At 41.0% G+C, this 27,345-nt stretch overlaps 1 protein-coding gene across 3 annotated transcripts in view; it reads left to right on the top strand.

Moving 5' to 3' along the window:
* CAB39 (calcium binding protein 39) overlaps positions 1 to 27,345 on the top strand; it is a 64,774-nt gene that overhangs the window by 25,276 nt on the left and 12,153 nt on the right. For all 3 annotated transcript variants that reach the window (XM_059730921.1, XM_019478722.2, XM_019478723.2), the window contains exons 2-3: positions 8,886 to 9,043; positions 19,457 to 19,621. In XM_059730921.1, coding sequence (XP_059586904.1) covers positions 8,930 to 9,043; positions 19,457 to 19,621 — 279 coding nt within the window. In that variant the 5' untranslated portion in view covers positions 8,886 to 8,929. The remainder of the gene's footprint in view (positions 1 to 8,885; positions 9,044 to 19,456; positions 19,622 to 27,345) is intronic.

The following is a 27,345-nucleotide window of genomic DNA, read 5'->3' as shown; positions in this document are numbered from 1 at the left end:
GGGGCTGCAGGGGGGCAGTCAGGAAGGCCAAGGCAGAGATGGAACTGGGACTAGCCACCCCGATCAAAGACAACAAGAAGTCCTTTTTTAAATACATAGGGGGCAAAAAGAAGGTACTGGGTAACGTGGGGCCTCTGCAAGACACAAGGAAATCTGGTCATCACACCAGACGACAAAGCTAACCTATTTAACAATTTCTTTGCCTCCATTTTCCTGAGCAGGGACTGGATCAGCCCGCCCACCGGGACCCACTCAGGCCCCAGGGGAGGCGCACCCAGGCCTAGGGTCAGTGAGGACCTAGTCAGGGAACTTCTGGAGGGACTGGATGTATTTAAATCAGCTGGTCCTGATGATTGCCACCCCAGAGTGCTGAGGGAATTAGCAGAGGTCTTTGCGGGACCCCTGGCACGGCTTTATGAGCATTTGTGGTGCTCTGGTGTGGTGCCAGAGGACTGGAAAAGGGCCAGTGTGGTTCCCATTTTCAAAAAAAGGAGGAAGGGGAGGACCCAGGAAACTATAGGCCAGTTAGTCTTACCTTGATCCTGGGTAAGCTTTTTGAGAGAATTATCCTGGCGCATGTCCACGAGGGGCCAGCAGGGGAGATTATGCTTAGGGGCAACCAACATGGGTTCATTAGAGGCAGGTCCTGTCAGACCAACCTGGTGGCCTTCTATGATCACGTCACAAAATCCTAAGATGCAGGTGTTGTGGTGGACATAGTATTTCTGGACTTTAGGAAGGCCTTCGACACCGTCTCCCATCCCATTCTCATTAAAAAAACTAGGGGACTGTGGCGTCGACACCTACACAGTCAAATGGGTCGCTAACTGGCTGGAGGGCTGCACCCAGAGAGTGGTGGTGGATGGGTCATTTTCGACCTGGAGGTATGTGGGTAGTGGGGTCCCCCAGGGTTCGGTCCTTGGACCCGCACTGTTCAACATCTTCATCAGTGACTTGGATGAGGGGGTAAAGAGCACCCTGTTCAAATTTGCTGACGACACTAAGATGTGGGCACGCTAGAAGGGAGGAATAGGCTGCAGTCAGACCTAGACAGGTTACAGGGGTGGGCGGATGAGAACAGGATGGGTTTCAACACTGACAAGTGCAAGGTGCTGCACCTGGGGAGGAAGAACCAGCAGCATGCTTCCAGGCTGGGGAACTCCCTTCTTGTCAGTGCAGAGACAGAAAAGGATCTTGGAGTCATTATTGATGCCAAAATGAACATGGGCTGGCAGTGTGGGGACGCAGTCAGGAAGGCCAACTACACCTTGTCATGCATCCACAGATGCATCTCGAGCAGGTCTAAGGAGGCGATCCTTCCCCTCTATGCGGCACTGGTCAGGCCGCAGTTGGAGTACTGTGTCCAGTTCTGGGCGCCGCACTTCAGGAGGGATGTGGAAAACTTGGAGCAGGTCCAGAGGAGGGCCACCCGCATGATCAGGGGGCAGCAGGGTAGGCCCTACGAGGAGAGGCTAAGGGACCTGAACCTGTTCAGCCTCCACAAGAGAAGGCTGAGGGGGAATCTAGTGGCCTTGTTACAAACTAGTCAGAGAGGACCAGCAGGTATTGGGGGAGTCCCTGTGAGCACTACCAGGAGTGACAAGAAATAACGGTCACAAGCTGGCAGAGGGTAGATTCAGACTAGATATCAGGAGGCGCTACTTCACAGTCGTGGCGGCTAGGATCTGGAACCAACTTCCAAGCGAAGTGGTGCTGGCTCCTACACTGGGGGTCTTTAAGAGGAGGTTAGACGAACACCTTGCTGGGGTCGTTTCACCCCAGTACTTTTTCCTGCCGTAGCAGGGGGTCGGACTTGATGATCTGCTCAGGTCCCTTCTGACCCTACCAGCTATGAAACTGATTACAGTGTGTATATATATTTTTCATCAAGCCCACCTCAGCTCCTTCCTGCTCAGTGGCACCATCTGCTACAGCCACCATGAGAGTGAGACCCTGCCCCATGTTGTTGCAAACCCCACTCGAGAGCATGGCTACTGTGTCACTGTGCCTCCTCCCCAGACTGCAGCAGTCAGCTGTGCTTGGACATTGTGGAAACAAAGACCATGAAAGCATCCTGATGTGACCATCCTCTTTGTGACCTGGTGCCAGACTTTCACTGAAGCCTGGAAGCAAAACCTGTTGAAATGCAAGCCACTCACTGGCTGATACTCTGAGGGAGAAGGGATTTGATGTATCATTGAGTGTTGGGGCACTTGGCATGAGTGTGGGACCAGAGCAACAAGGGCACCCTATGAGCCTGCAGAATACCCCACTGCTACATGAAAATGATGAGGTGCCTCATGGTATCTGATAATGTGGTCAAGGGTACATGGAGCACATCAAGAACCATTGCCAGTATGGATACCTGCCAGAGGCCACTTGTCAAAAGTGAAAGTGAGATGTAGACTGAATCTGCCCCCCCCCCCCATAGATCTGCAAAGACTTTTCATTTTTTTAATATTCCCCACCCCAACAATTGTGTTCTGTATGCTGAAGCTATTGCTTAAGAATGTCTTTCCACTTTACAGCTCTGTACCAATGCAGTTAGCACATACAGGTTCTTACTTCTCTTCCTATTATAGCATGATATGGGAAAGTTTGTAACCCCTTCAGGCTAGTCTAACATCAGCTGCATGACAAACTACTCACTTGCGTCAACATATACCAAGTATGTGTCATGTAGGTACTGTGTATGGTGTGCTCTTCCCACTCTACAAACCATGTAAATGGCCATAATTTTTAATGTTTTCCAGTAAAGTTTTGAATATGTTCCTTCAAGGGGAGAAAATACTGGGTACTAGAGAACTATCTAAGATAGGTAAATTAAAATAAGAACATGGGTACAAACTTTTAACAGCAAATATAATTAAGCATTGAAATAACCTGTCAGTGGAAGAGGTAGATGTTTCATCACTTCATGTCTTCTATTTGAGACTAAATGTCTTTCTAGAAGTAAGGCTGAAGTGTTGTTTTAGCTGCGATGGTCCAGAAAATGTGTGAAAAGCAAGGCTCTTTTTGTGTAAGAAGAGGTTTTGTCACTCTGTCTACTAAGAGATGAGACTTATTTTTCTTGGCCTGCTTAGGTTACTAAGCATATATTGAATAAATGCCACTGTTTTTCACTACAGATGCATCTGCTATACATATGTTGGCATAGACATAATTGAATATGACACTTGCGTTCTGTGGTATGATTTTTTAAAAGTGTAGCCAACTTAAGACATTAATGTTAAATTTAAAATCCTATGATAAAAAGAATAAAGTTTGAGAAAACTTTAGATTTTGAGATGTTGGACATAAAATAGAAATTTTATAAGGACTGTATATTTGAAGTATTACATTTTAGAGTAGATGCTTGCATAAAAAGGCATAATCAAAGTTAAAATAGTGTAATATTGGGTTAAACTAATGTTTTATTTGTGTGTTCCACTTGAAAACAGTTGAGACGTTTGACCAAACTTTTTTTTATTTTTTTTTGAACTAGAACATCGCAGTCTAGGATTTCTTATTTGATAAGTAAGCAGAAAGGCAAGGCATTCTTTTCTCTGCTTTTTCCTGTTCCCAGTGTTCCCTTAACTGCATTCTAGCATCAAGGGAGTTTCTGAGGTCCGCAGTTGTGATGCTTGAATGCCTCCAATGCAGCCTTCCATGGAATCATTTGATACAGAGGTGCCAGTAAATGAGGATGTCCTATACTGCTTTATATTTTCAGTATCTGTATCTTCATAGTACATCTTCGTTGTAGAGCAAACAATTTATATACAGTAATTACTTCTTGCTAATGTATCATTGTTTATAGGTAACTAAATACATTTCTCAGTGCATCTTTTTGTAACCATTATTTGATCTTATCTATATATGAGCACACTTTTTGACACTTTAAATTAGAGGAGATCAAGATGAATTAGGGAATGTATTCTAGAATAGAAGATTCTTTTGAATATTAAGTTAATCGCAAGGAAAAGAACCACACATCATGCATATAATTGAGTTTGTTCTCATGAATCATACTTTTCGGGAAGAAAGATCTTTGTAGAGGATGACTGTTTAGAACTCTCTCACTCTTTATCTTTCTTTTCTTTTTTTGGGGTGGGGGAAGTCGGCGAAGGGAAGCAGCCAGGCAATCTTAAGCCTTTCAGAGCACCATGTGCAAGAACTCTACATCAAGGGCAACACTTAATCCATCATTCCATGTGGCCGTTTCAGACTTTAAAATTTCACATAATGCTTACCAAGTAAACTGTAGACAGCAGAATTCTGTCTTGGTATAATTTGAAAATTGTGTACAATCTGAAACAGTAAACAGTCAACTCCTGTTATCCCTAAAGCCTATTTCATGCCAGGATGGGTCTTGTCTGATAATTGTGGGAGCTCACAGCAACCCCATCTGTGCCTTTTTATACATTGCAGTTCACTGCTTCACAAGACACTTCTCCTGCCATCTTCTTTGTAGCCTTTCTTTTCTGCTAGGCAGTCAGTGGCATATTATATATTCAAAGCAGTGCAAATGCTGCTTGCAATCTAACTTTTCAAAAAAGCTTGGAGACGGGTTAAAGCTGCTTTTTTGAATCTGCAGAAGAACCAGCTGTTGATACTAGAAGATTTGGCATTTTACTTGGTTCGGGTAGTTGTTTTTTTTTTTTGATCAGTATCAAATCATTTCCTATTGACTACTCTTTTTGTTAGGCAGATGTGACATATTACAGTTTTCCCCAATATCGTACAAATAGTGTCATTGTCTATTGTTGCTATCTTCAGCACAATTTTACCAAGAGAGTGAGGAGGAAGGAGATCCTAGGTTTTTTATTTGCTTGATTTGCTAATTTGTAGTTGGCAGTTCTGTTTTCTGTTCGTTTGTCAGAAGCTTATACTGAAATGTATCTGGTTTCAGAGAGAACATATTCAACTGTACATACGTTGTGTATCAGGAGTTAATTTTATTAAATACTATCTTCAGATTCCTCAAATTTAAAATTCCAGGATAAATACCAAAAATCAGATTTTGTCTATGTTCTACTGATGCCATGCTTGGAACAACTAGTGGGTGACCAGTAGATCAAATTAGAAATATTCCTTCAAAGATAGGAAATAAAAATAAAATAAAAATAAAAAAGCAAATGCACTTTCCTCAACTGCTAGTAATCTAAAGGAAAGTTTATGATACCTATCCAGTTTATAAAGCCAGTAATTAGATGCACCCGAGAGAATTGTTTGCTGTTGTTTTTTATTGAAATGAGTTAGTGCAGTTCTTTCTGGATTTTTATTCTGTAAGTAGTATTGGCTGTGAGAAAAATGATAGTATAAATGTTGTGTGAGGCAAGAATTTTTGTGGGTGATATTTTTTTCTTTGACCAGCTGCGTGGCTGGGATAAAATTAGGCAAGCTTTCAAATACAAAGTATGCTTCATCAGGTTACCGATGTAGAATGATACTTTAGCAAGGAATCACTACTATATATAAATTGTTTGTTCTACAACCAACATGCACTATGAAGATACACATACTGAGAATATAAAGCAGTATAGGACATCCTCATTTACTGGCACCTCTGTATCGAATTATTCCATGGAAGGCTGCATTGGAGGCATTCAAGCATCACAACTGCAGACCTCAGAAACTCCCTTGATGCTAGAATGCAGTTAAGGGAAAGGTACAAAATGCAGTTAAAGGAAACATACAGGTACAGGGAAGATTAAAAACAGTGGATATGACTGTGAGATTGGAGAGGGGAGAAATTCCCAGGGATAGCAGAAAAACCACTATCAGGAGAAAAGCTTGATGGGAGACTTAAGATCTTTCAAAAGGGAGGAGAATCATTACATGTAGTATGAAGGAGGAATTTCAGGAATTGGGTAGATGATATTATGCCATGAAGTCACTATCTGTGTTCAGTTAAAGTAAGACTTTTGTACCAGATTTTGCTTTTGACTATACTTATTCAGAAGGCAGGATATATATGCACCTTTAGACTAACTAAATAAAATGTAGAGAGAGAACACAAGGTTGTTCAACCATTGTTAAAGATGGTGGAGTTGTGGAGGTGTAACTGGGGAAAATTAGGTTTTAAATATTTATTACCAGTGCTGACACACAAGCTTAAAAGCACCCAGCTTGATTTACAGATCTCAGGTTGAGCTGGCAAGGCAAGAAATTAAAGGGGAAAATCTTTTTAAAACCTCTGGCAGATGTAAAAACAATGGCATAACTGGGATTGGAGGACTTTTATGGCCCCAGGCCAGATTATACATGGAACATCTTTATGGCTGGTTTGCCATTTTATGGTTTTTTTTTAAATTGGGTGAGCATGTAGCACTCTTGCCATTTATGCTGTATTTTACATATATGGCATGATTAATATGCGTGTCAAGGGCCTAAGAACAGACAGAACAGACCTTGTCTGGATGTAATGGAGATGAGGGCATCTTGTAATTTGAACAGAATAGTTTTCAGAGCAGAAGTGGTCTAAGGGTGCATATTGAATGCTGCTGTAATTTCCTAGTGTCATCTACCTTTTTGGAAACTTTTTTTGTATTCTTAGTCCTGCAAATAATTCCTGTGAGTGCTCTAACTCCTTGAAAGCTTGCATAACTTGTATTAAATAATAGTTGATATTCTTCTTGTCCTAAACAACAGTGATCACAATGTTTTGGCTTACGGGTTTTTTTTTTGTTTTTTTGTTTTTTTTAAAAAATGAAGTGAAGTAATAGTGCTATTGTCATGTAATGGTCAACACATTATTATAAAATATTAAGACATATTTGTATTTTTTAAGCGGTGGAAATTCTTTGCAAGTTTTGTGTCATTTTAATAATTAAATTTATAGTAATACCTTTCTGTCTGGCATCTAAGAAGAGTATGATTTAACATTAGAACTACTTGTTCCCTCTACTTATGAGTAGCTGCATCTTCTAGGACAGCATCAAAAAACAATGAAGTTACTGTAGTTTCTATAATCATAACTTATGTAATAGTTGGGTTTTTTTGGCTAAGGTTTTAAATAGGTCTGGGGACCTCTATCCTTCTATGTGTTCAAATTGTTGGTCTCAGACTCAGTGTAACTGGTTTATTAAATTATAATTTTTGCAAACAATTTATAAAATGTTGAAATGATTGAAACTTGAACAGAGACCTTTCTGGACACCTGTGTTAAAAAGGGCAAATTTGACTCAGCCTAATTTCCCTAGCCCTACTGAGCTAAAATATGCTTAATTAGAGACAGGTTATTAAATGAGGAGCTTTGTAAATTAGATACTAGTTGTTCTGACTGACTGGTTATTTTCATTGACACCAGGTGGGGAAAGAAAACAATTGATGTTCAGGGTGATATCCCTGCTTTGTAATGACATTGTCACCTCTGCTCTGTCAACTTCAAATATCTTTTGTCTCCAGCAGTAGTAGTAACTCATCAGCATTTTTAGTTCAGGACTTCCTGTTCCTTTGTATCTAGACCAGAGTTCTAGAAGTACGATTTATGAAGTTGTTTCCAAGGAAAGCTTTTTATTATTTTGTGAAAGGGGAAGTACAAGTTGAGTAACAAATCTCAGGTATTTAAAGATTTATAATGACAAAAGGATATACTTTTAAACTAGAAAATATTTTCACTTCCAGTTTAATAAATGATATATGGACTATCAGCTACGTATTCTTTGAAAAATTCTGCCCTCTTTGGGCAGAAGGCACAGCTCTTTAAAATGAACAATTTAGTTTTGGTTACTGAGATCGTATTACATAAGATTAAAGAATGCAGAATCTTTTTGAAATCCTTTTACTGGTAGTAACATTTCTATTTTCTAAAATAACAGATCTTCAATTTGAAACCCAAGTTTCAGGACTCGAGAGCAGTAATCTTGTGTATATATATATATATATAAAAAAAAAAAAAAGCATTCTGTCTTTCTGTAACGCTTTATTCGCACTCTGATTGCTTGTCTGAAACAACCAATTGGAATGCTCCTAGAGCATTCTAGACAGGAGGCGGCAGTGGTGGCATGTTGCCATGATAGTGGCAATGGAGTGGACAGAGTGGGGGGTGAGGCCAGCAGTTCTGCCCCCCCCCCCCCCCCCCCCCCCCCCCCGGCCCTGCTCCTTGGAGGCAGGTGCGGCACAGGGTGCTGGCTGCGCAGTGCTTGTCTCACCCCCCACCACCACCCACCCACAGCAGAGGGCCCCCATGACAGCAGGGACTGGGGCCGGAGCAGGGGGGAACTGCCACTGCCGCAGGCAACCTCCCCTCCTATTCCTAGGAGGCAGCAGAGCTGTGTTGAATGGCTGGGGATGGAGGGACACACGGGCCCACACCTGAAGTAGCGGGGGGGATTGTGGGGGAACCGGACCCAAAACAGCAGGGGGGAGTGGGCCTGGACCTAAAGTGGCGGGGAAGCTGGAACCCGACCCAAGGGTGGAGGGAAATGGTCCTGGCCCTGGACGGACAAGGGACTTGGGGGGGGGGGGGGGCAATGCAGGCTTCTGTCCTTGCCTGCCCTACCCTCCACCCCTGCCCCCCGTCCTGCTTGATGGGCAATTTGCTAGTATTAGACATAAAGAAGCAGGGACAGAACATCATGTTAGTGACTTCCTTGCCAGTGTAAATTTAAATAATTAGGGCATTTCTGTCATGTTAGCATGTAATTTTATGTGTTTGTGTAGTACCTTGGTTCTCTGGGTATTATTCTAGAAAAAAGTAGCTTAGATTTTGTTTTACATTTTGGAGTATCAGAAACCCAATTGAATTGGTATGCAATTTAATGATGATTTTGTTATTTTATTTAACTTTTGATATTGTTAAATATACTAATACCTTTATAATACTCATTACCCCTCTGTCAATTCGATTGTTATCAATCTGCTGTTTCTTGTTTTGATCTATTTTTATTGTATGTTTCCAGGTGAATCAAGACTTACAGAAGAAGGACCTGTGTAACTTGCAATCATGCCATTCCCCTTTGGCAAGTCCCACAAGTCTCCTGCAGACATAGTGAAGAACCTGAAGGACAGTATGGCAGTACTAGAAAAGCAAGATATCTCTGACAAAAAAGCCGAAAAGGTAGTTTGTTTGTTTTTAATGGGATTTCATCTTTTGCTAAACTTTCCATTTCCTTTTCACAGCTATAGATTTTATTCAGTCATATATGGCTTAACTATTATTTATGTGGCTTAAATATTATTTCCATTCCTTTGCTAAAGAATAATTGTGTTATCTTTTGAACTTGTGCTTTCGTGTTATTTAGTTGTGCATTCTGATGCCACTGGCAGTTGATATGTTCGAAATTAATACTTTTCTAAATATACAAAAAGAAACAACTTGATGGAATTATTACAATTATAACTTTCATAAAGAAGAAGAGTCGCACTGCTAGTCTATTGGAAGCAACTTTTGTGGAGAAGGGGATAATTCAATATTTGTGGCCCAATATCTCTTCCCACAGAGCAGTGACTGTTACTCAGAAGCCACTCCAGGAATACAGACATGCTGCAAATATAGATAACAGCAATGGCCTGGCTATTAAGGCTAGGGAGAAACATTCAGAAAGCCTGAATTGATTTCACCTTTGCAGATTAGTCAAACCTGGCTAGGCTGAACCAGTTTGTAACCACACAGACATTCTCTCTGGACTGAGGAAATTCAGGTACATGCCTTCAGTGCCTCAGGCTAGAAGCTAGGGGTTGCTAGAACAGCCCTCCCTCCCTCTTGCTCAGTGCTGAGCTATGGGGGACCTTGGCCAGGCCCTGGCAGGAGGCACTGAATAGGGAGCTCTGCCTGCACCATCCCAGGCTTTTCCCCACCGGCTGATCAAGGGGTGGGAGTGTTGCTAGACCCCAGCCCCAGGCTAGTACTCTGAGGCAAGGGGAGGTGTGCAGTGCATGCATCTGTTGATGATACGGAGCTTTTCAATCTCCCTCCTGGCTTCTTTGTACTGTTTGCAGCAAACTGACAGGCAAGCAAGCTAGCAGGGGGCTGATAAGTGTTTATCACGCCATCAGCAAAACAATAGCCTCTCTCCATTAGTTCAAACTCTTCTTAAACAGCTTTTTTCCGAGGGATGTTACCAGTTGTCTTGTTGATTAGCACCCAAAAGCCACTGTTCTGTCTGGCTGTCCCAGTGAAAATGGAGATGCACACACAGACACCTCTCAGCATTAGCTAGCATACCACATATCTAGGGTCTGTGGGGCTGGGGTCTGTGCAGTGGGAGATGGGAGGGGGGAGATGATCCCTGCTTGAGCAGTGAGTTGTGGGGGTAGGGCAAAGAGAAGCCAGGCAGACCCTGCTGTACCTGTAGTCTCTGCCAGAGCTCTGCCAGGGAGCAGAAGGGAGGGGCTGGCTCTGCTGTTTGGCGCAGAGTGGCCCGACCAGACCAGAGATCATGCCAGGATGCTGGGAGAGTCTGGTTTAACTTAAACCAGCAAGGGATCTGGGACAGACATTGCATAAACCAGTTTGACCCAAATCAGTTAAATCTGATACTACATTAAGTCAGGTTTATCTCAAACTGGTTTCAACCATTTTCATACTGGTTTATGTGTACTGAATGTCTGTTTTGTTACAGGTTTAGACCAGTTTCTGATCACTTAAACCGGTTTATATGTAATGTCTGTCCCTAGCCTAAAACTCCAGATGATGAGTGAAGTTTTTATCAGAGTACAGCAATACCTAATCATGCTGGTTAGGCAACTTCCTCTCTTTAAGAAACTGCTCCAAAGTAGCCTCAAGATGTGGAATGCAATTCTTGTACCTTCATTAGACAATCACTTTATTAAGCAACTGAGTTTTGTCAGTTCCCTGAATAAATCGTATAAGAGTTGAATGTTCATTATTAGATTATTGCTGTGCAAGGTCCCTCCTCAAGACCTATATAACTTATAAAAATCAGCCAGCCAGTTATGTCTAGGTTATGTGAAGTAGCTAGTTAAAATGATATATGCTGTAATGTGCAGATATCAGGACTCGTTGAGTTTATTTATTAAGTCACTTAAATCTGTGTTGTTTTCATTATGCTTTGTTTCATTGCCAATTTAACTCATTGTCTGTCACGTATTGCATCTTGTTACAGATAAAATTATAAACTGTTTGTTGTAGGAACCACACAAAAATGAAATTTTAAAATGTACCTGCAGTCTACTTCCTAGCGAAGTTGTGATTAGCATCATTGTTTAGATTTCTGCTTGTCAAAAGATGCGTTGTGTCATCTTGGGTGATACAAGTTGTTTGTATCTTCTGATGGGGGTCGGGAATGTTAAGCAAATCTGAGGATTTAAGAATGGGGGGACTAGATAAGTTTTGTTGCTTAAAACCTCAAAACATGCTAGGTTTTAAAATTCTCTCCAGATATTTATTTAAAAGTATTGGTAATAATTGCTATTTTGGAATGATTTTTAAATAGATTTAAAATCACTATACATGGTAGTGTCTGGAAGTGGATAATTAAGCAACCTAAAGCATATAATTACAATGTATATCAATGTTTCATATTAAATTTTAAAGAGTACAAATGTTTTGAGGCAAAAACAAATTGTTTACATTTAAAACTAAATTATGAAATATGTTTAGGGGTTCACCCATTTACAGTTAAACCTAAATAGTCATATGATCAGTAACTTAATATATACATACTGTAACCTGTAATATTTTCTAAACCACATTAAACTAGATTAATTAACTAGTCTCATTTCCGGAAAACTTCCCCTCTGGACTCACTGTAGTGATTATTCCCTGACAAAGCATAAACTTCTGGCACATTGAAAGTGCTGGCTTTCAAGCTGTCTCCCATGTGTCATTTGCATCTAGCATTAAAAGCGTCTTATTTTTATACCCTTTTCCATGTTTGAAAATGTTTATCGTAATTATTTGGTAATTAATAAATTAGTCTTTTAAACAAAAGGTTGTTAGTACTTTGTGGAATGCAGTGTTTAATTGTGTAGTTTAACTGTATGCTGCCATGGTTTAACAGAAGCATCCAAAGATTTTGGTTGCCGTAGTTCCCCAGTGTTTCATTTAGGATTGCGGCCTTATTGAAGGACCAGGGTTGGAGCAGGTGCTTTTCAAACACAGCTGAAGACTCAGTCCCTATTTCAAATACTTTTTTAGTCTTCTTTGAAATGAGATGTGACAAGTGCATGCAACAACAATAGGAAAGACTAAGTAGAACATGCAACAGTAACTAGAAAAAAGCTGTATGTTAGCTATTGCACAAGGTGATAGTTCCAAATCATCATATCTCTCATGATTTATCTCTTGTAAGTATAGTTAGATAACAGAACCATTATTGGTTGACTGTTCCTGAGTGATTCTGTGTGTTTTTAATTATCACAACTCCTATCGTAGGGAAAGAAGATGGTGAGGACCACACTTGTATACTCTGAAATGTCGAGGAGAGGGAGCATTAATCAGAAAGCTATTGGAAAATATTAGCTTTATCCCTTAGGCCCACTTAGGCAGAAATACAGGCTAACAATTTGGAAACCTATCTCGCCTTTCTTGGGGGCAGAGTATGGACAAACAAAAAATTACACCCAGTCAAAAAGAGGCAGATTTACTGCGTGATACACTTATCTGCTCTGCTTTGTCTCTCGATATATTACTAAGTGGAAGTTAAACTTCAGTAATTTAACACTTGTTTTATTCAGGAGTAAACCACCCTAGTTTAGTTTCTGTTAAATGTGAGATTAAGCAGAAGCTGTGAGGATGACCGCAGATCAGATGTCTATCACTTTTTTTTTAACTTGGTATAATTGTTTCATCAGCCCATATCTGGGTTCTTGCTTTGAGGGCAAAAAGTAGGCCAAAAAGGGCCAGGCCTTTGTGGATATGGGGAAGCTTGGCTTCTCTTTCTGGTTACTAGGCTCTTCATCCAGGAAATAGTTGTAGAGCGGTTTCATTTGTTCCCTTTGTACCCTGGGATGGGGAGGCAGTTCCTCATGGAAGGTGTGTGTTGAATGTCAAGCTTAGTCTAGTAAGGAGGTTTGAGGATGTGTAGCCACCATAAGGCTCTGTAGCAGATGTTCGAATGGAAACGTTTTGGTTTTCAAGTGTCAGTTTCTCAACTGAAAAAAAATATATATATATATAAAAATAAAATTAGTATAGTATTAATATTTTATATATATTAGTATTAATATTTTATATGTATTCTTATTTTTATATTAGTATTTTATATATATATAATAAAAATTAGTAGAAAGCATATAAAACATTAATTGGAGTTTTTATTTTCTTAAAAAAGAACATTAATTGAAGTTCCAGTTTTCTAGAGAAAAGTCTTTGAAGACAAGTTTGATTAGGTCTGCCTGTTACCCATATCCTTGTACTAGGGCTCAGTGAAAAAAGGTCTGCAAGTATATGTATCTTGAAGATAAGCATAGATGGCAAAGCCAAACCTTCCCTGTCCCAGCCCATACTTCTTATTTTCTGTGCAGTATAACTTTCCAACTACCATTTTAAAAGAAGTTTCATGTGGTGCTGAAAAGATTAGTTCCCTGGTTCCAGGTGAATGGATGCAGGATAACTCAGCACCTGTCATTAGTGAAAATTACTGTTTCAGAGAAAATCTGGAGTTTCCTGTGTTTCTGGAGTGGACTATACTGAATTTTTCATAAATCTCTTCTCTCAAAGAGGTAAAACAAAATCACATTTTGTCCAGATAGTCAATGTATTATCACTCCTTCAGTCTCTTTCCACCTTCTACTTAAGTAACCTGCCAAATAGCAATAACAAACACACAGGATTAGCAGTATAGTAAATAATGTCGTCAGTTGTGGTTAATGCCGATTACTTTTTATGTTAATGGTGTCCTTATCCTTCAAGGATTTTAAATGAATTTGTATTTTGTTGGAAATATTTTTTTCTATACTGGATTGACATTTCTTAAAGATAAGCACATGCAGTTTCATATTTTACATATCCTAGAACATGTGGAATTTGAAATAAGTAAAAGAACTAAAGATCCTTCTAATCGATACTACATAATTTGTGTAATGAGCACATTATAGTTGGGGTCTACCTAACTTGAGGAGGCAGCCGGCCAGTTTCACAGGTAGATCCTGGGGCTGACTGCTATTTCCATGGCCTGAGCATGCTCTGATTGGCTTAGGGGCCCTGCTGGCCCTGCCCCTCGCTGCTGATTGGTTGCAAGGGCTGTCCATCATGTGGCCCTGTCCTGTTCCTCCCCCACCCCCACCCCGGCCAATTGAAGAGGGGTGGGGCTGCATGACAGACAGCCCTCTCAGCCAGTCAGTGACAAGAGGTGGGGGTGGCAGTCATCTTTCTGGCAGCCCTCCTCCCCCTTTTTGCCCCTGGAAAGTGGAGGGGCCAGGCCGCAGTACCATGAAGACTGCTGGCGCTCTCTGGGGAGCCAGCATTTTATTTTTAGTGTTTTTTGCAGTGAGCCTGTCATTTTTTATGGAGCCTGCCCAAATTCACAGTTTCCACAAAAATCACACAGTTGCCAATTCAGTAGGTCCCTAATTATTGTGGAGTAAAAAAGACCTGCATTTTTAATAGATTTTAGAATTAATATTTCATTTTATGTTAAAACGACCCTGTATTCTTGGAGAAGTTTTATGGAAGACTTTTTACCATTTGAAGTGATAAACGCAATTTCTTCCCATGTTATTGGTGAAGTTTCAAAAACAAAAATACCATACTTTAATAATCGTGTACTAACATTAGTTTTTGTTATTTTATTTATAATTTATAATAATTCCAATGAAGTAGTAGGAGAAGGACATTAATGTTACTGTGACTGCATCTAATCCGGTTACTTTTCCGAAATATTATTTAATGGCTCACTGCTCATGGAATATAGATTTGTGAAGAAGTCACTTAAACAGGCTCCCTTGGAATGGAGTGTTGGGATTATCATTAGTATAGATTTTGCTGTTCTTTCATGTGTGAAAGATGGAAAGACAGATTATAAAATGCGAAACTGTGTATATGCGTGTTCATGTCAAATGCACTCCACATAATTAAAATGGAAAAATAATTTCAGGTACAGATGCATCCAATAGAGAGAGAGGATAGAGAGCATCTTGTTTAATTATCCAATACTTGCCTTAGTATCCAGACAAAATCTGTTTTATTAAAATGTGTAATTTTAAGGTTCTTTTTAAAAGAAAAGTAAAGTTGAATTTTTACCTAGTATGCTGATGCAAAAAAGATATTAAAAGAATAAAAAGCACACAGTTCAAATCTTCTGAATATCTTACAGTTTTGCCCTGCTTAGTACAAGGATGAAGATTACCTAATTATACATGGTATCTTTTGGAAAAGGACTTATGACTTGCTCTAGCCACTTACTGTCTGTGCCATGATTGCAGGTGCTGGTGTGCTCTGCTGAATGCAGTCATTCACTACCTTGTCAGAGAGCACAGCCTGCTGATTTAGATAATTATTGGAGGGGAACTTCACAGGAGATTGCTTCAGAAGGTTGAAAATTGTTAATGATTCATAAGTGTAAACTTGTATACCAGTGTGCTACTAGTACTTTTCCCTTGATGCTTATTTTCTAGACTAAATATTTCATTTGTTGTTATTTGAATAAGGAATAAATTTTAATTTTTAATTTTTCAACTTTTCTGGTTCTGCATCTAAAAAAAATCCTTTAGTACAAACTGGGCCTATGTGTGCTCTAGAATATTGGCATTAGTTGGTATTTATTCCATCTCTTCCCCCACTTTGGCTTACCTCTACATTTATTTTTATACTACTAGTTTGTTTAGTTTGTGGCGCACACAATTACTGTTGTGAAGATAAATATTTACTCACATAATAAACTTGGTGAACTTGCTCTTCCTTGCTCTCTGACCTTATATCGAACTATTCTGCTTGCTCCAGTCTTGCTCCTACCCTAGGTCTTCAGTTGGGAACTGTATTCTTTAGCTAATTAATGGCCCTTCAGAATTGTCTGTACTATACGGACAGAAAATACAGTATGCATGTCTGATTCAGTTCTCAGATTGAATTTTAATGTCATGTTATCTACAAGTCATTTCAAGTTCATTCAGTGACTTTACTTATTTTATAATGAACCACTCTCGTGCAATTGTATAAAACTCATAGCTGAAGAAAAAAGAAAGATTAAGTGCTTCATTTCTCTGCTTTGTCCATTTCATGAAATGAAATTATTTATCAGAGGGAGAAATAAATAATATATGGTTGAAGTAATGAGGTAGAGGGAAGCATCCATATTAACTGAAACAAGTAGCCTTAAATTTGCCTTACAGTAGATCTTCACTGAAAATTAGTTTGGTGATGTAACTTAACTGATACAATCAATATTAGACAGAAGTAGGGCAGGGTGGCACCTTAGAGACTGTTTAAAAAAGACATGAGCATTCACAGGCAATAACTTACTTGGTCAGAGTGCTGACACAAATCCATGCTTATAATACTGTAATACTAGAAGACTAAAATAATAGAAAACTTCAGTACTGTACATCACTTGGAAAGTGCTTCACAGTGTATAGGCATTTAGAATAACAAATGCCTGCTAAGTGCAGGTATATGACTATGGCTAGTTAGCATTTGTGGTGCTTGCATAGTATATAACAAAGCCATTTATTAATTATTTGTACTTAGTAGATGCACCTACATGACACATTTACTGTGTAGCTGACTAAGCTGCACAGTAAACATTGCATATCTACACGTGCGCCCCTATTAGGCCAGAGTAGACTAATTTATTCCGTAACAGGATAGCACTCGTAAATAAAAGTACTATCCTGCTGCTGAGTAAAAAAAATCTCTGAAGCAGCACCTGTGTAGACACTGCCCTGACTCGCTGGGGCACAAGGTTGCTTCAACGCAGTCTCCTGCTGGCTAGTCCTGCACTGAATTACCCTTGTGCCCCAGCCAGCCCCTCTAACGTACATTGATTCGGAGGGAGCAGCCTGGGGCTGGCAGACTGTCCCCCTGTGCCCCTTCCTAGCCAGGACTGCTCCAACCTAGCTTACTGTGCTGCGCATGAATTCAACTCCAGAGTAATAAGCTCCTGAGTTTATTCGTGCACATTAATTGCATATGTAGATGCACCCAGTGACTAGGAGCCAAAGACTCCAAGGTGTGGAGATATCTTCCTTAACTTAAACATTTAACATGAATTTATATTCTGAATCTTTTTCTTGTATTTCTGTTAACACAGAGCTTATTATCATGCTTGATTTAGGAAAGATTTTATAGCTCAAGCATTGTATCTGTACAAATGCAGACAAAATATTTGGCTTTTGTGTCTGTTGGGGAAGCCATAAGCCTTGTAGATTTCAGGGTGGCAAAACTTTGGAGAGACATACCTGTCTAGAGCAAACTTAGAGTATGTTTTGTCATTATGGAAAGTCATGCAAACATTTTTGGTGTCATAGGTTCATATAAACTTGGCTTCATAGCTTGTAACTTAAATTTCCTAGTTTCCTCATTAAAATGAGTGACGTTATTGCTTAAGTTTTCTTTAAATTTATATTGTCATGAGGGAATCAGCATGCTAATATCACTGAGTCTTTGTTCAACTGATTTTTCAAGTGTCATCAACTTATCAGAGTTTTGTGTGCATCGCACACATGGGTGTGCATGTGTATGTGGAGGACACAAACAGTATTCTATCAGAAAAGTCTACCTGTCTTAGTCTGATACAGCATGAGAGACTTTAGCTTCTGGTACCTGAATATTAATCTTCCGTTCCACTTGACCTCCTTTAGTTCCCAGATCAGTTTCATGTACACTGGGATTCACATTTGAGCCTCCTTGTCAGATGCAGGAATCATGAGTGCTTAACAGTTGTTTAGACCATTGAGAAAAGACCATCAGCTTGCTAGTGATACCTTTGCATGCAGCAGTTCCTTTTCTTTGTACTAGTGTTTATTCTAGTTTGATTTTCACTGTGCACTCAGTTATAGATATTGAAGGCAAGGTTATCTTAGGGTAGTTTTACATAAGTTTCACACGGTCCATAATCCATTAGAAATGACGCTTATGACTAAGAGCCAATTACTACCATGTGGTGTGTTGGAGACTGAAACAGCATGTTAGAATCAGCTTGTAGTACTTGTCTTCTGGTCCTTATATTGTCATTGGAACATGGTGTGACCTCAGGCAAGTGCGTGAACCTCTCTGGGAGCACTAATGGGAGTGTGAGAATGCATTAGCCCTGACATGGGGATAACCCCAAATACAAAGCATACCATGCAAAGCACTTTAATTTCTCCACGTTTGGTCAGGTTGTCTGAGTCAGATTGGGACATTTGACAGATAGTTTCTCTGATCAGAGATCACTTATAAGTTAGGTTTGTGTCTTCCCAGCTCCTTTTCAGAACTGAAATGGAAACATTCCACTTGTTCAACATTTATTCTACTCAATACGGCTGAAGCCTTGGACATGTTTGTAGTGCTACAAGGACAGTGTGCTACGGGTGTGCACATGTGCACAGTCCTGCCCTGGTTGGAGCACTACAAAATCACCTGAAAGATGCATTTTTCAGCTAGTGGGTAATATGATGCTGCAGGGGAACCTGTCAGTGAGCCTGACAAGCTCACACAAAGCAGGGACAAGAGTTCACAATCAACTGCTTTCAATGGGGGTGACAACAGGTTTTTTTGGCTGCCTGAAAGGCATGTGTGGTAGCCACAGCTGACTGGAAGTTCTCTCCCACCTGATCAGCTATTGCTGGTGCTGGGGAAGAGCAGACCTGCAGCCTTGCTCTCCATGGCTACTCTCCCTCCATTCGCCATGGCAAGCTAGGGGTCAGAGAGACTTCCTGTGGCACACTACTTGTAACTGTCTGTATTACTTGTGGTGCTACCAAAGGTTGCACTACAAAGAAATTCTGTTTGAAACAGCTTTCTTGTGGAAGACGTACCATCTTTCTGGTACTACAAAAAACCTGAATGTATAGATGCCTACTTTTTGTAGTGCTACAAGGGTGTATATAATACTGAAAACATATGTATCCAAAGCCTGAGGGAAAAACCTAATTGGATGCACAGTTTGTAGGGACATATCTGGTGTACCTATTAAACTTGCTCGAAATGATCCTGTATGATCCCATATCATGTTTTCTGGGTTAACCTTATACCCAGATCCATTTTACAGATTCAAAACAAATGATGCTGCTTGTCAGTCTTCCCTTAATTATAACATAAAGGTTTGGAATAGGGTAAAGGTTGTCAGGAGGAGGAGGTAAGGGAAAATATGTTTACTGTAGATAACATGATTATTGTGTTTTCAGCTGAATCTTTTGGGTCTTCTCTTTAAGTCTTTTTTTCCTGTCCCAAGTAATAGCTTATATTATTACCCTGATCACAGTGTGTCTAGGTTTTACTTGTTACAGGTTGGCCTGTTCTGATAATTTAATGGACATTTTCAGTTTATCAGAACTATGGATTTGTGATTCCTACAATGATGAGCAAACGTGTCTGTCTCTGAATACCACTTTATCTTCTTTCCTCCCCCTGCCCCCCCTTATTTTTCAGGCCACTGAGGAGGTTTCAAAAAATCTGGTTGCCATGAAAGAAATCTTGTATGGCACAAATGAAAAAGAGCCGCAAACAGAAGCAGTGGCACAGCTTGCTCAAGAACTGTACAATAGTGGTCTTCTTAGCACCCTAGTAGCTGATTTACAACTCATTGATTTTGAGGTAAGAAAATAATTATAAAACATCATACGTCACACCATAAATTGAATTCTTGCTGTCTGAATTCCTGTTACTTTAATAGAACAAAATGTTTTTCTGTCTAGTAAGTTGTTTTTTAAGTTGTAATAGCAGAAGTGCAACTTAAAAATGTAATTACAAAGCATTATGATAACCACCTCAATTCTACTGTAGATATATAAAATTACATCTACGTTAATCTGGAAGAGTCAATTACTGAAAAATGGAAACTGGAGGAATACTTCAAATCTTTAAGATACAGTTCTGTTAGAATTTTGGGATAATTCTTCTAACTACTATGTTCACACATGGATTAAAATCTTAGTATTAATGCTGTAATGCTCACAATCTTACTTAAAACCCTTTTGATTAGTACAGTTATAATAGTACTAGGTCACATGACAGTATAGTTATTCATTAGAAGGCTTTAGTTAATACTATCACTAAAACTTTTGAAAAATATTTAATGCTTCTCTACCATTTAGGAAACAAAAGGCATATTTTACATTCTTTCTTAACCTTTTTCTGTCCAACGTGAAATAAGAGTTTATTGATCACTTCAAATTGCTTCGCATATATAGACTTTTCTATGGCACTCATTGCTCTTGTGTCTGAACACATCCAACAGATACATGAAGTGAATTGTTCATATAGTCATACATGTGAAAATTAATTAATTAAAAAATGACTTTTCTAGAAAGAAATTATTTAAAATTTGTACAAAAAGAGTTGAAAAAAAACTGTCAGGAAAACAGGTAATTCTGGATAAATATAACAAACATTAGGTCTGAAATAGGCCAATAGAAATAAGGAAGTTTGGAGCAAAAACTGAAATACAGTATGAAGCAATTGAGATTGGTATCTACTTGCTGAAGGAGGATATTGAGAAACTTTATCTAGATTGTGCTGACTTTCTAGATTTTTATCAGACTGACGTTTACTCAGGCTGGTTATTACTGAAGAAAGTATTCTTCTGGTGATGAATATTAAGTTGTATTAGATTAGCTCTATGTTAGAGCTATTCATTTCGTTCCGAGAAGGTGAAGAGGATTGGTAATAGCTTTGTTTTGGTCTCCCCCTGCTCTCATCTCAGGATGTAGCTTTTCTTTGTGATATTGGCAGTCATTCATACTGGACCACAGAAATATCTTTAGCATATATATATTATTATGGCAGTATGCCAATCTAATGTGCATCTGAACACTGAAACCCCATAATCTGTACTAACTTCCCATCTGTTGTTCGATGCAGCTAAAAGTATTGCTTTAGTGCTGACTGCTTTCAAGCACCAAGCTTTCAAGCACCTGACTGCTTTCAAGCACCAGCTTCCAGGAAGAAATTTGATAAGCTGCTTTTTCTGATAGTTCTTTTAAAAAGCTGGTTTAAAGAGTAGGTTTCTTCTGTTAAATTTGCTACTTCTGGTGGTCTGACAGAACATGAGGTCATTCTGGGGGAGTAAACAGGAGGAACTGGTCCTCCTGCTAAACAAGAATGACTATGACCTCATAAGGATAGCAGAGACCTGGTGGGACTCCACCTATGACTGGGCCACAGGTATAGATGGATATACCCTGTACAGGCAAGATAGTGCAGATAAAAGGGGTGCGGGTGTAGCTGTCTGTCAGGGTCAGCTATATGTCCCTCCAAATTGACATTGGCACCCAGAAAGGATGACTGGAGTCTTTCTGGGTTAAAATACGTGGGGAACGTGGCTCGGGACATCATGGTAGGAGTCTACTACAGACCCCCCAACCAGAAACAAGAGCTGGACCAGGAATTCGCCAGGGAACTGGCTGAGGCTGCATGCTCCTGGTGCATGGTTTTCATGGGAGACTTCAACTACCTGGACATTTCGTGGGAAGAGCACTTGGTCAAATCTGATTGGTTGTAAAGCTTCCTCACGTGCGTGGACGAGCACTACCTGACTCAAGAAGTCTACGGGCCGACGAGAGGTAAAGCGTTGTTGGACCTGGTACTGGCCAAAGGAGATGGCGTAGTCAGTGACATAAGAATGGATGGAAAGCTGGGTGATGGCGACCACGAGCTGATCACCTTTACTATCCGTTGCAAAGCTGGCAAGTCAGTCATCAGTACTGAAGTCCTCGACTTCAAGAAAGCCAACTTTGACAAACTCATGAGGTGCATTGTCGAGGCCCCAAGGGACCATGACTCAACAGGAAGAGGAGTCCAAGAGGAGTGGTTGCTTCTCAAGGGAGTGATCCTGACAGCAAAAGGGATGGCTATCCCATCTCGGAGGGAGGGTAGCAAAAGGGCGCAGCAACCCCCTTGGCTCAGCAGGGAACCTGAGGACCTCCTATGCCTCAAAAGAGAAACTTATAAAGGATGGAAGGCTGGAATTACCACCAAGGAGGAGTATTCAGCACTGGTCCGTACCTGCAGGGAGCGGATCAGGAAAGCCAAGGCTGCAACCGAGCTCCATCTGGCTTCACATATCAAGGATAACAAAAAGTCCTTTTTCAGCTACGTAGGGAGTCAGAAAGAAAGCAAGGATAACATTGGGCTCCTGCTGAACCAAACAGGACAGCTAATAACCAACACCCAGGAAAAGTCCAACCTGCTTAATGGTTACTTCATGTCGGTCTTTCATCAATCCAATGGGACCGCCCTGCCTAGCAAGATGCAGGATGGCCAGGGGGAGGGCGTATTTATACCCAGTATTGGTGTTGATCTAGTAATGGATCACCTCGACAGGCTGGACACCAAGTCAGCTGGTCCTGACAGATTACACACTAGAGTACTCAAGGAGCTGGCAGGTGTCATAGCCCAACCATTGGCAAAAATATTAAAAAATTCATGGTGCTCAGGTGAAGTACCTGAAGACTGGAAGAAGGCCAATGTGGTGCCCATCTTCAAGAATGGGTGGAAAGTAGATCCCGGGAATTACAGGCCAATCAGCTTGACCTCAATCCCTGGTAAGATTCTGGAGAAAATTGTCAAGGAGACCCTTCTGGATAAGCTGGCTACGGGCAACATCCTGAGGGATAGCCAGCACGGGTTTGTCGCGGGTAGGTCTTGCCTGACCAATCTCATCTCCTATGACCAGGTGACATATCGCCTGGACAAGGGAGAGGAGATTGATGTCATATACCTGGACTTTAAAAAAGCCTTTGATCTGGCATCTCATGACCTCCTCACGGAAAAATTGGCCAACTGTGGCCTTGGCTACACCACAGTCCAGTGGCTGGGAAATTGGCTCTGAGGTCGGACCCAGAAAGTAGTGGTCAATGGCAGCACGTCATTATGGTGCTCCGTGACCAGTGGCATCCCCCAAGGCTTTGTCCTTGGACCAGTTCTCTTTAACATCTTTATCAACTATGTGGGCATTGGTGTCATCGGTGAACTTAGCCAGCGCGCTTCTGACACTAAAATTTGGAACATTGTGTCCACACCTGAGGACAGGCTAGTGATCCAAGCTGACTTGGATAAACTTAGTAAGTGGGTGGACACGAACCTGATGACGTTCAATACTGATAAATGCCAAGTACTCCACCTTGGAGGGGCTGGAAACCCACAGCATACTTATTGGCTCCAGCAGTGCTATGCTTGCTAGCACCACTGCTGAAAGAGACTTGGATGTCATGATTGACCACAAGAGGGACATGAGCCACCAATGCGATGTCACAGCTGGTAACGCAAACAAAACCCTGGCTTACATGTATAGATGCTTCTCAAGTAAATCTCAGGATGTCATCCTCCCACTGTACTTGGTGAGGCCACAGCTAGAGTACTGCATCCAATTCTGGGCTCCGCAATTCAAGAAGGATGTTGACAAGCTTGAGAGAGTCCAGAGGAGAGCCACACACATGATCAGAGGGCAAGAGAGTAGGCCTTATGAAGAGAAGCTGAGAGCCATGGGACTCTTCAGCCTGGAAAAGCACAGGCTCTGGGTGGATCTGGTAGCTGCCTATAAATAAATAAGGGGTGTTTATCAGGATCTGGGGGAACATCTGTTCACCAGAGCACCGCGAGGAAAAACAAGGACCAATGGTCATAAACTCCTCCAAGACCATTTTAGGCTGGACATAAGAAAAAAATTCTTTCCTGTCTGAGTCCCTAGGACCTGAAATAGACTCCCTCCAGATGTGGTGCAAGCACCTAGTTTGGACTCATTCAAGAAACACTTGAATGTTTTTCTTGCTGGGGTCCTTTGACCCTAGCTGACTTCCTGCCCCTGGGGCAGGGGCCTGGACTTGATGATCTTCGAGGTCCCTTCCATCCCTAACATCTATGACATGTATGAATTCATACCTTAAACAAGGCATGCATACCTTTGATTGGGCCAGGCATTTATTTGACTCTGAATCATGTCAGTGGGGGGGATTTACCTGTATTTGGTGGCAAGGGAGTGTTTTCTCTGACTTGCACCATCTTTCTCTAATGTATTTTCAATCAGATATCATGATGATATGCTCCCAGAACAATATAAAAAAATGCTTTTAGGTCTTAGCTAAATAGTTGTCTCTAAACAGCCAATCTTTACAGCAAATTAAAGTTGTTTAGAATATTATACATAGAGGCAACATTTTTCATGTAAGGCAGTCAGAAAAACTGTATAAAATTATTCGGAGATTAGAAACTTGTTAGTCAGTTCCTGGCTGCCTTGCAGTAAATAGAAAAGACTTGCTATTTGAACTATTTTTTCTTTAAAACTCCTTTTGCATTGTCCAACGGTTTGGACAACGCTGGCACTGTTTATACCTTTTACCTCTTAGAATCATGACTGCTTGCATGAGGTTCATTGTGTTAGCTCTTGTTGAACCATGACATTATTTGGAAGAAGTAGATGTTTCTAACAATAACTAGATTTGATATTGCTCTGTACCACTACCAGCTGAATTATATGAAAGATGAGAAAGTGATTGTAAATCCAGAGTGAATCATGGGATTTGGAGCAAAATTGTCAATATTAGTGGATGAGACATGATATGAATGTTATGTGGCATTTGAACAAAGCAAGTTCTGGAAACACTGCTCTACTCGTTACCAGAACAAAGCATTCTGATGCTGCTTTGACCTGGCTTTCAATAGAATTGTGATTCAGACAACAAACCTTTACAAACCAGGGAACATTTATAGCTTGATGGTAATACGATAGCAAATGGTCCAATCTAAGTAACAGACAAACATGATGTTTTTATGTCTGCAGTCAGAGGGCTGTCATGTTGGGCACCTGCTACAGGGTGCCAAACCAGGAAGAGGAGGTGGACAAAGCCTTTTTTAAACAACTGATGGAAGCTTCCAAATCACAAGACCTGCTTCTCATGGGGAACCTCAGTTATCAGGACCTCTGCTGGGCAGAAAATATAGCATTGTACAAGGAATCCAGAAAATCCTTGCAGGGTTTGGGAGGATAACTTTTTGATACAGATGGTAGAGAGGCCAACCTGGGGGGGTGGATTTTCTTGACTTGCTGCTCACAAACAGGGAGGAATTCGTTGGGAATGTGAAGGTGGAAGGTAACTTGGATGACACAGTTATCATGAAACGATACAGTTCTAGAAAAGGTCAAGCAACAGAATAAAGACATCGGACTTCTGAAAAGCAGACTTTAACAAACCCAGGGACTTAATGGGCATGATCCCCTTGGGAGCAAGTCTGAGGGGAGGAGTCCAGGAGAGCTGGCTATGCTTTTTGAAGGCCCTCTTAAGGGTGCAGGAGTAAGTTATACCGATGCAACAGAGGAGTGGGAAGTGTAGCAAGAGGCTAGCCTGGCTAGACAGCAGTCTCTTCAGTGAGTTGAAACTCAAAAAGGAATCCTACAAAAAGTAGAAATGTGGTCATAGTACTAGAGAAGAGTATAAGAGTATTGCACAGGCATGCAGGCATAAAATTAGGAAGGCCAAGGCACAATTTTTAATGCAACAGGCAAGGGACATAAAATGCAAAAAACAGGATTCAAAAGTATATCAAAAATCAAAGGAAGCCCAAGGAAACCATACATCCCTTAAGGAATGTGGAAGGCAATCTAGTTACAAATAATGGACAGAAGGAGGAAGTCTTTAATGCCTTTTTTTACTTCCGTCTTCACAAATAGGGGCAGCTACCAGATGACAAGTGCAGTTGATATCAAAGATGGGGAAGGAGGCAAACAGCCTAGAAGAACAGGTTAGGGATTACTTGGAGAAGCTTTCAAGTCAACAGGGCCAGATGAAGTCCATTCTAGGTTACTGAAGGAAGTGGTTGAGGTAATTGCAGAGACATTACCTATCCTCTTTGAAAATGTATGGAGGTTGGGTGAGGTCCTGAATAACTGAAAAAGGGCAAGTATAGTGTCCATATTTAAGAAAAGGAATATTCATCCTTGGAAATTTTCAAGAGCAGTTGGACAGACACTTGGCTGGAATGGTTTAGTCGGGGATGATCCTTCCTTGAGTAGGGGGCTGGACTAGATGATCTTGTGAGATCCCTTCCAGTCCTACTTGTCTGGGTTTTCTAAACATTTATTTGCTACTTACTTAACATCTGCATTATTGTATTGTATTGCAGAATCACTGACTGTAAGTCAGGAGCTGCCTCCGTGGCCCAGCAGGTGGGATCCAGCATGGGAGGGCAGAGCAGGGCAGAGAGATTTTTTTGCTGCCACCATTGCTGGGACCCTGATTGCAGCTGTGCCACTAGCAGCATGAGGAGTAATAGGCAGGGGTGGTGTGCACTGCCCTCACCTCCTCCTGCTGCTAGCTGCTCATGTGCCATGCCACAGCTTTACTGCACTGCCTTGGTCCAGCCACCACCACCACCATTCCCCTCAGGCCGCAACTCTGTTCTGGAGGGGAGGTGTGGTGAGAGGCAGTCTGGGCAGCGGAAGGGATGGAGGCGGCTCCTGCTCAGTCCAGCCAGGCTGCAGCACCATGCCCACTGTGGATACAGAAATCAGGGTGTGTGGGGGGGAGGGCACATGCATACTTACCCCTTCCCCCACACACTGGGGGCAGGGGGAAGTGGGTTGGGAGTGAGGGGCACCAGCAGGGGTTGGGGGCTGAGTCGGGAGTGAGGGGCACTGGCAGGACTGGGGTGTGCAGGTTGGGAGTGAGGGGGGGCTTCAAATCCCAAAAGGCTGAAAATCATTGCTCTAGAAGACCCGCTAGATACCAACTACCATATTGTTTGATTGTGAGTCAGCTTTCACACAATTTGACCCCAAATTTTCAGGTTTGATTTTAGGAAAAAATCTTTTTCCCCAAATATAAGTCCAGAACTACAGATAAAGATCATAAACTGCTCTTGCCCTTACAAAATCCCACAGAAGAATGAGATGGCCAAGGAAGGGACACAAATAAAAAAATACACTGAAAATACTAAAACTACACTGATAAATTGTGATTTAGTATTTTTATTACATGCACAAAAATATCACGTATACAAAAGTCCAGATCAGCAATGACCTAATTATAGGTCAACACTGCATGTAAGTAGAGTATGATTTTTATGGTCTTTTTGGAGGGAAAAGTGATCAACTGTTAAAAATGGAGCATTATAATATATATGCAGATAGGAGTTTGCCCTTTGAGCATTATTTACAATTCACAACGACAAGCATGCTGTCAGACTTGCTAATTTTACATTTTATATTGACTTTTAATGTGAATTTCACAAGTTAATAGAAGACCATTTTCTGTGGTACTGTGGGTTGGGAGTGAGGGGTACTTGCAGGGCCAGGTGTCTGTGGGTTGGGAGGGGCAGCAGCAGGG

Source organism: Alligator mississippiensis, chromosome 7, assembly GCF_030867095.1.
Source record: "Alligator mississippiensis isolate rAllMis1 chromosome 7, rAllMis1, whole genome shotgun sequence".
NCBI lineage: Eukaryota > Metazoa > Chordata > Crocodylia > Alligatoridae > Alligator > Alligator mississippiensis.
This window is presented reverse-complemented; position numbering and strand designations above follow the sequence as displayed.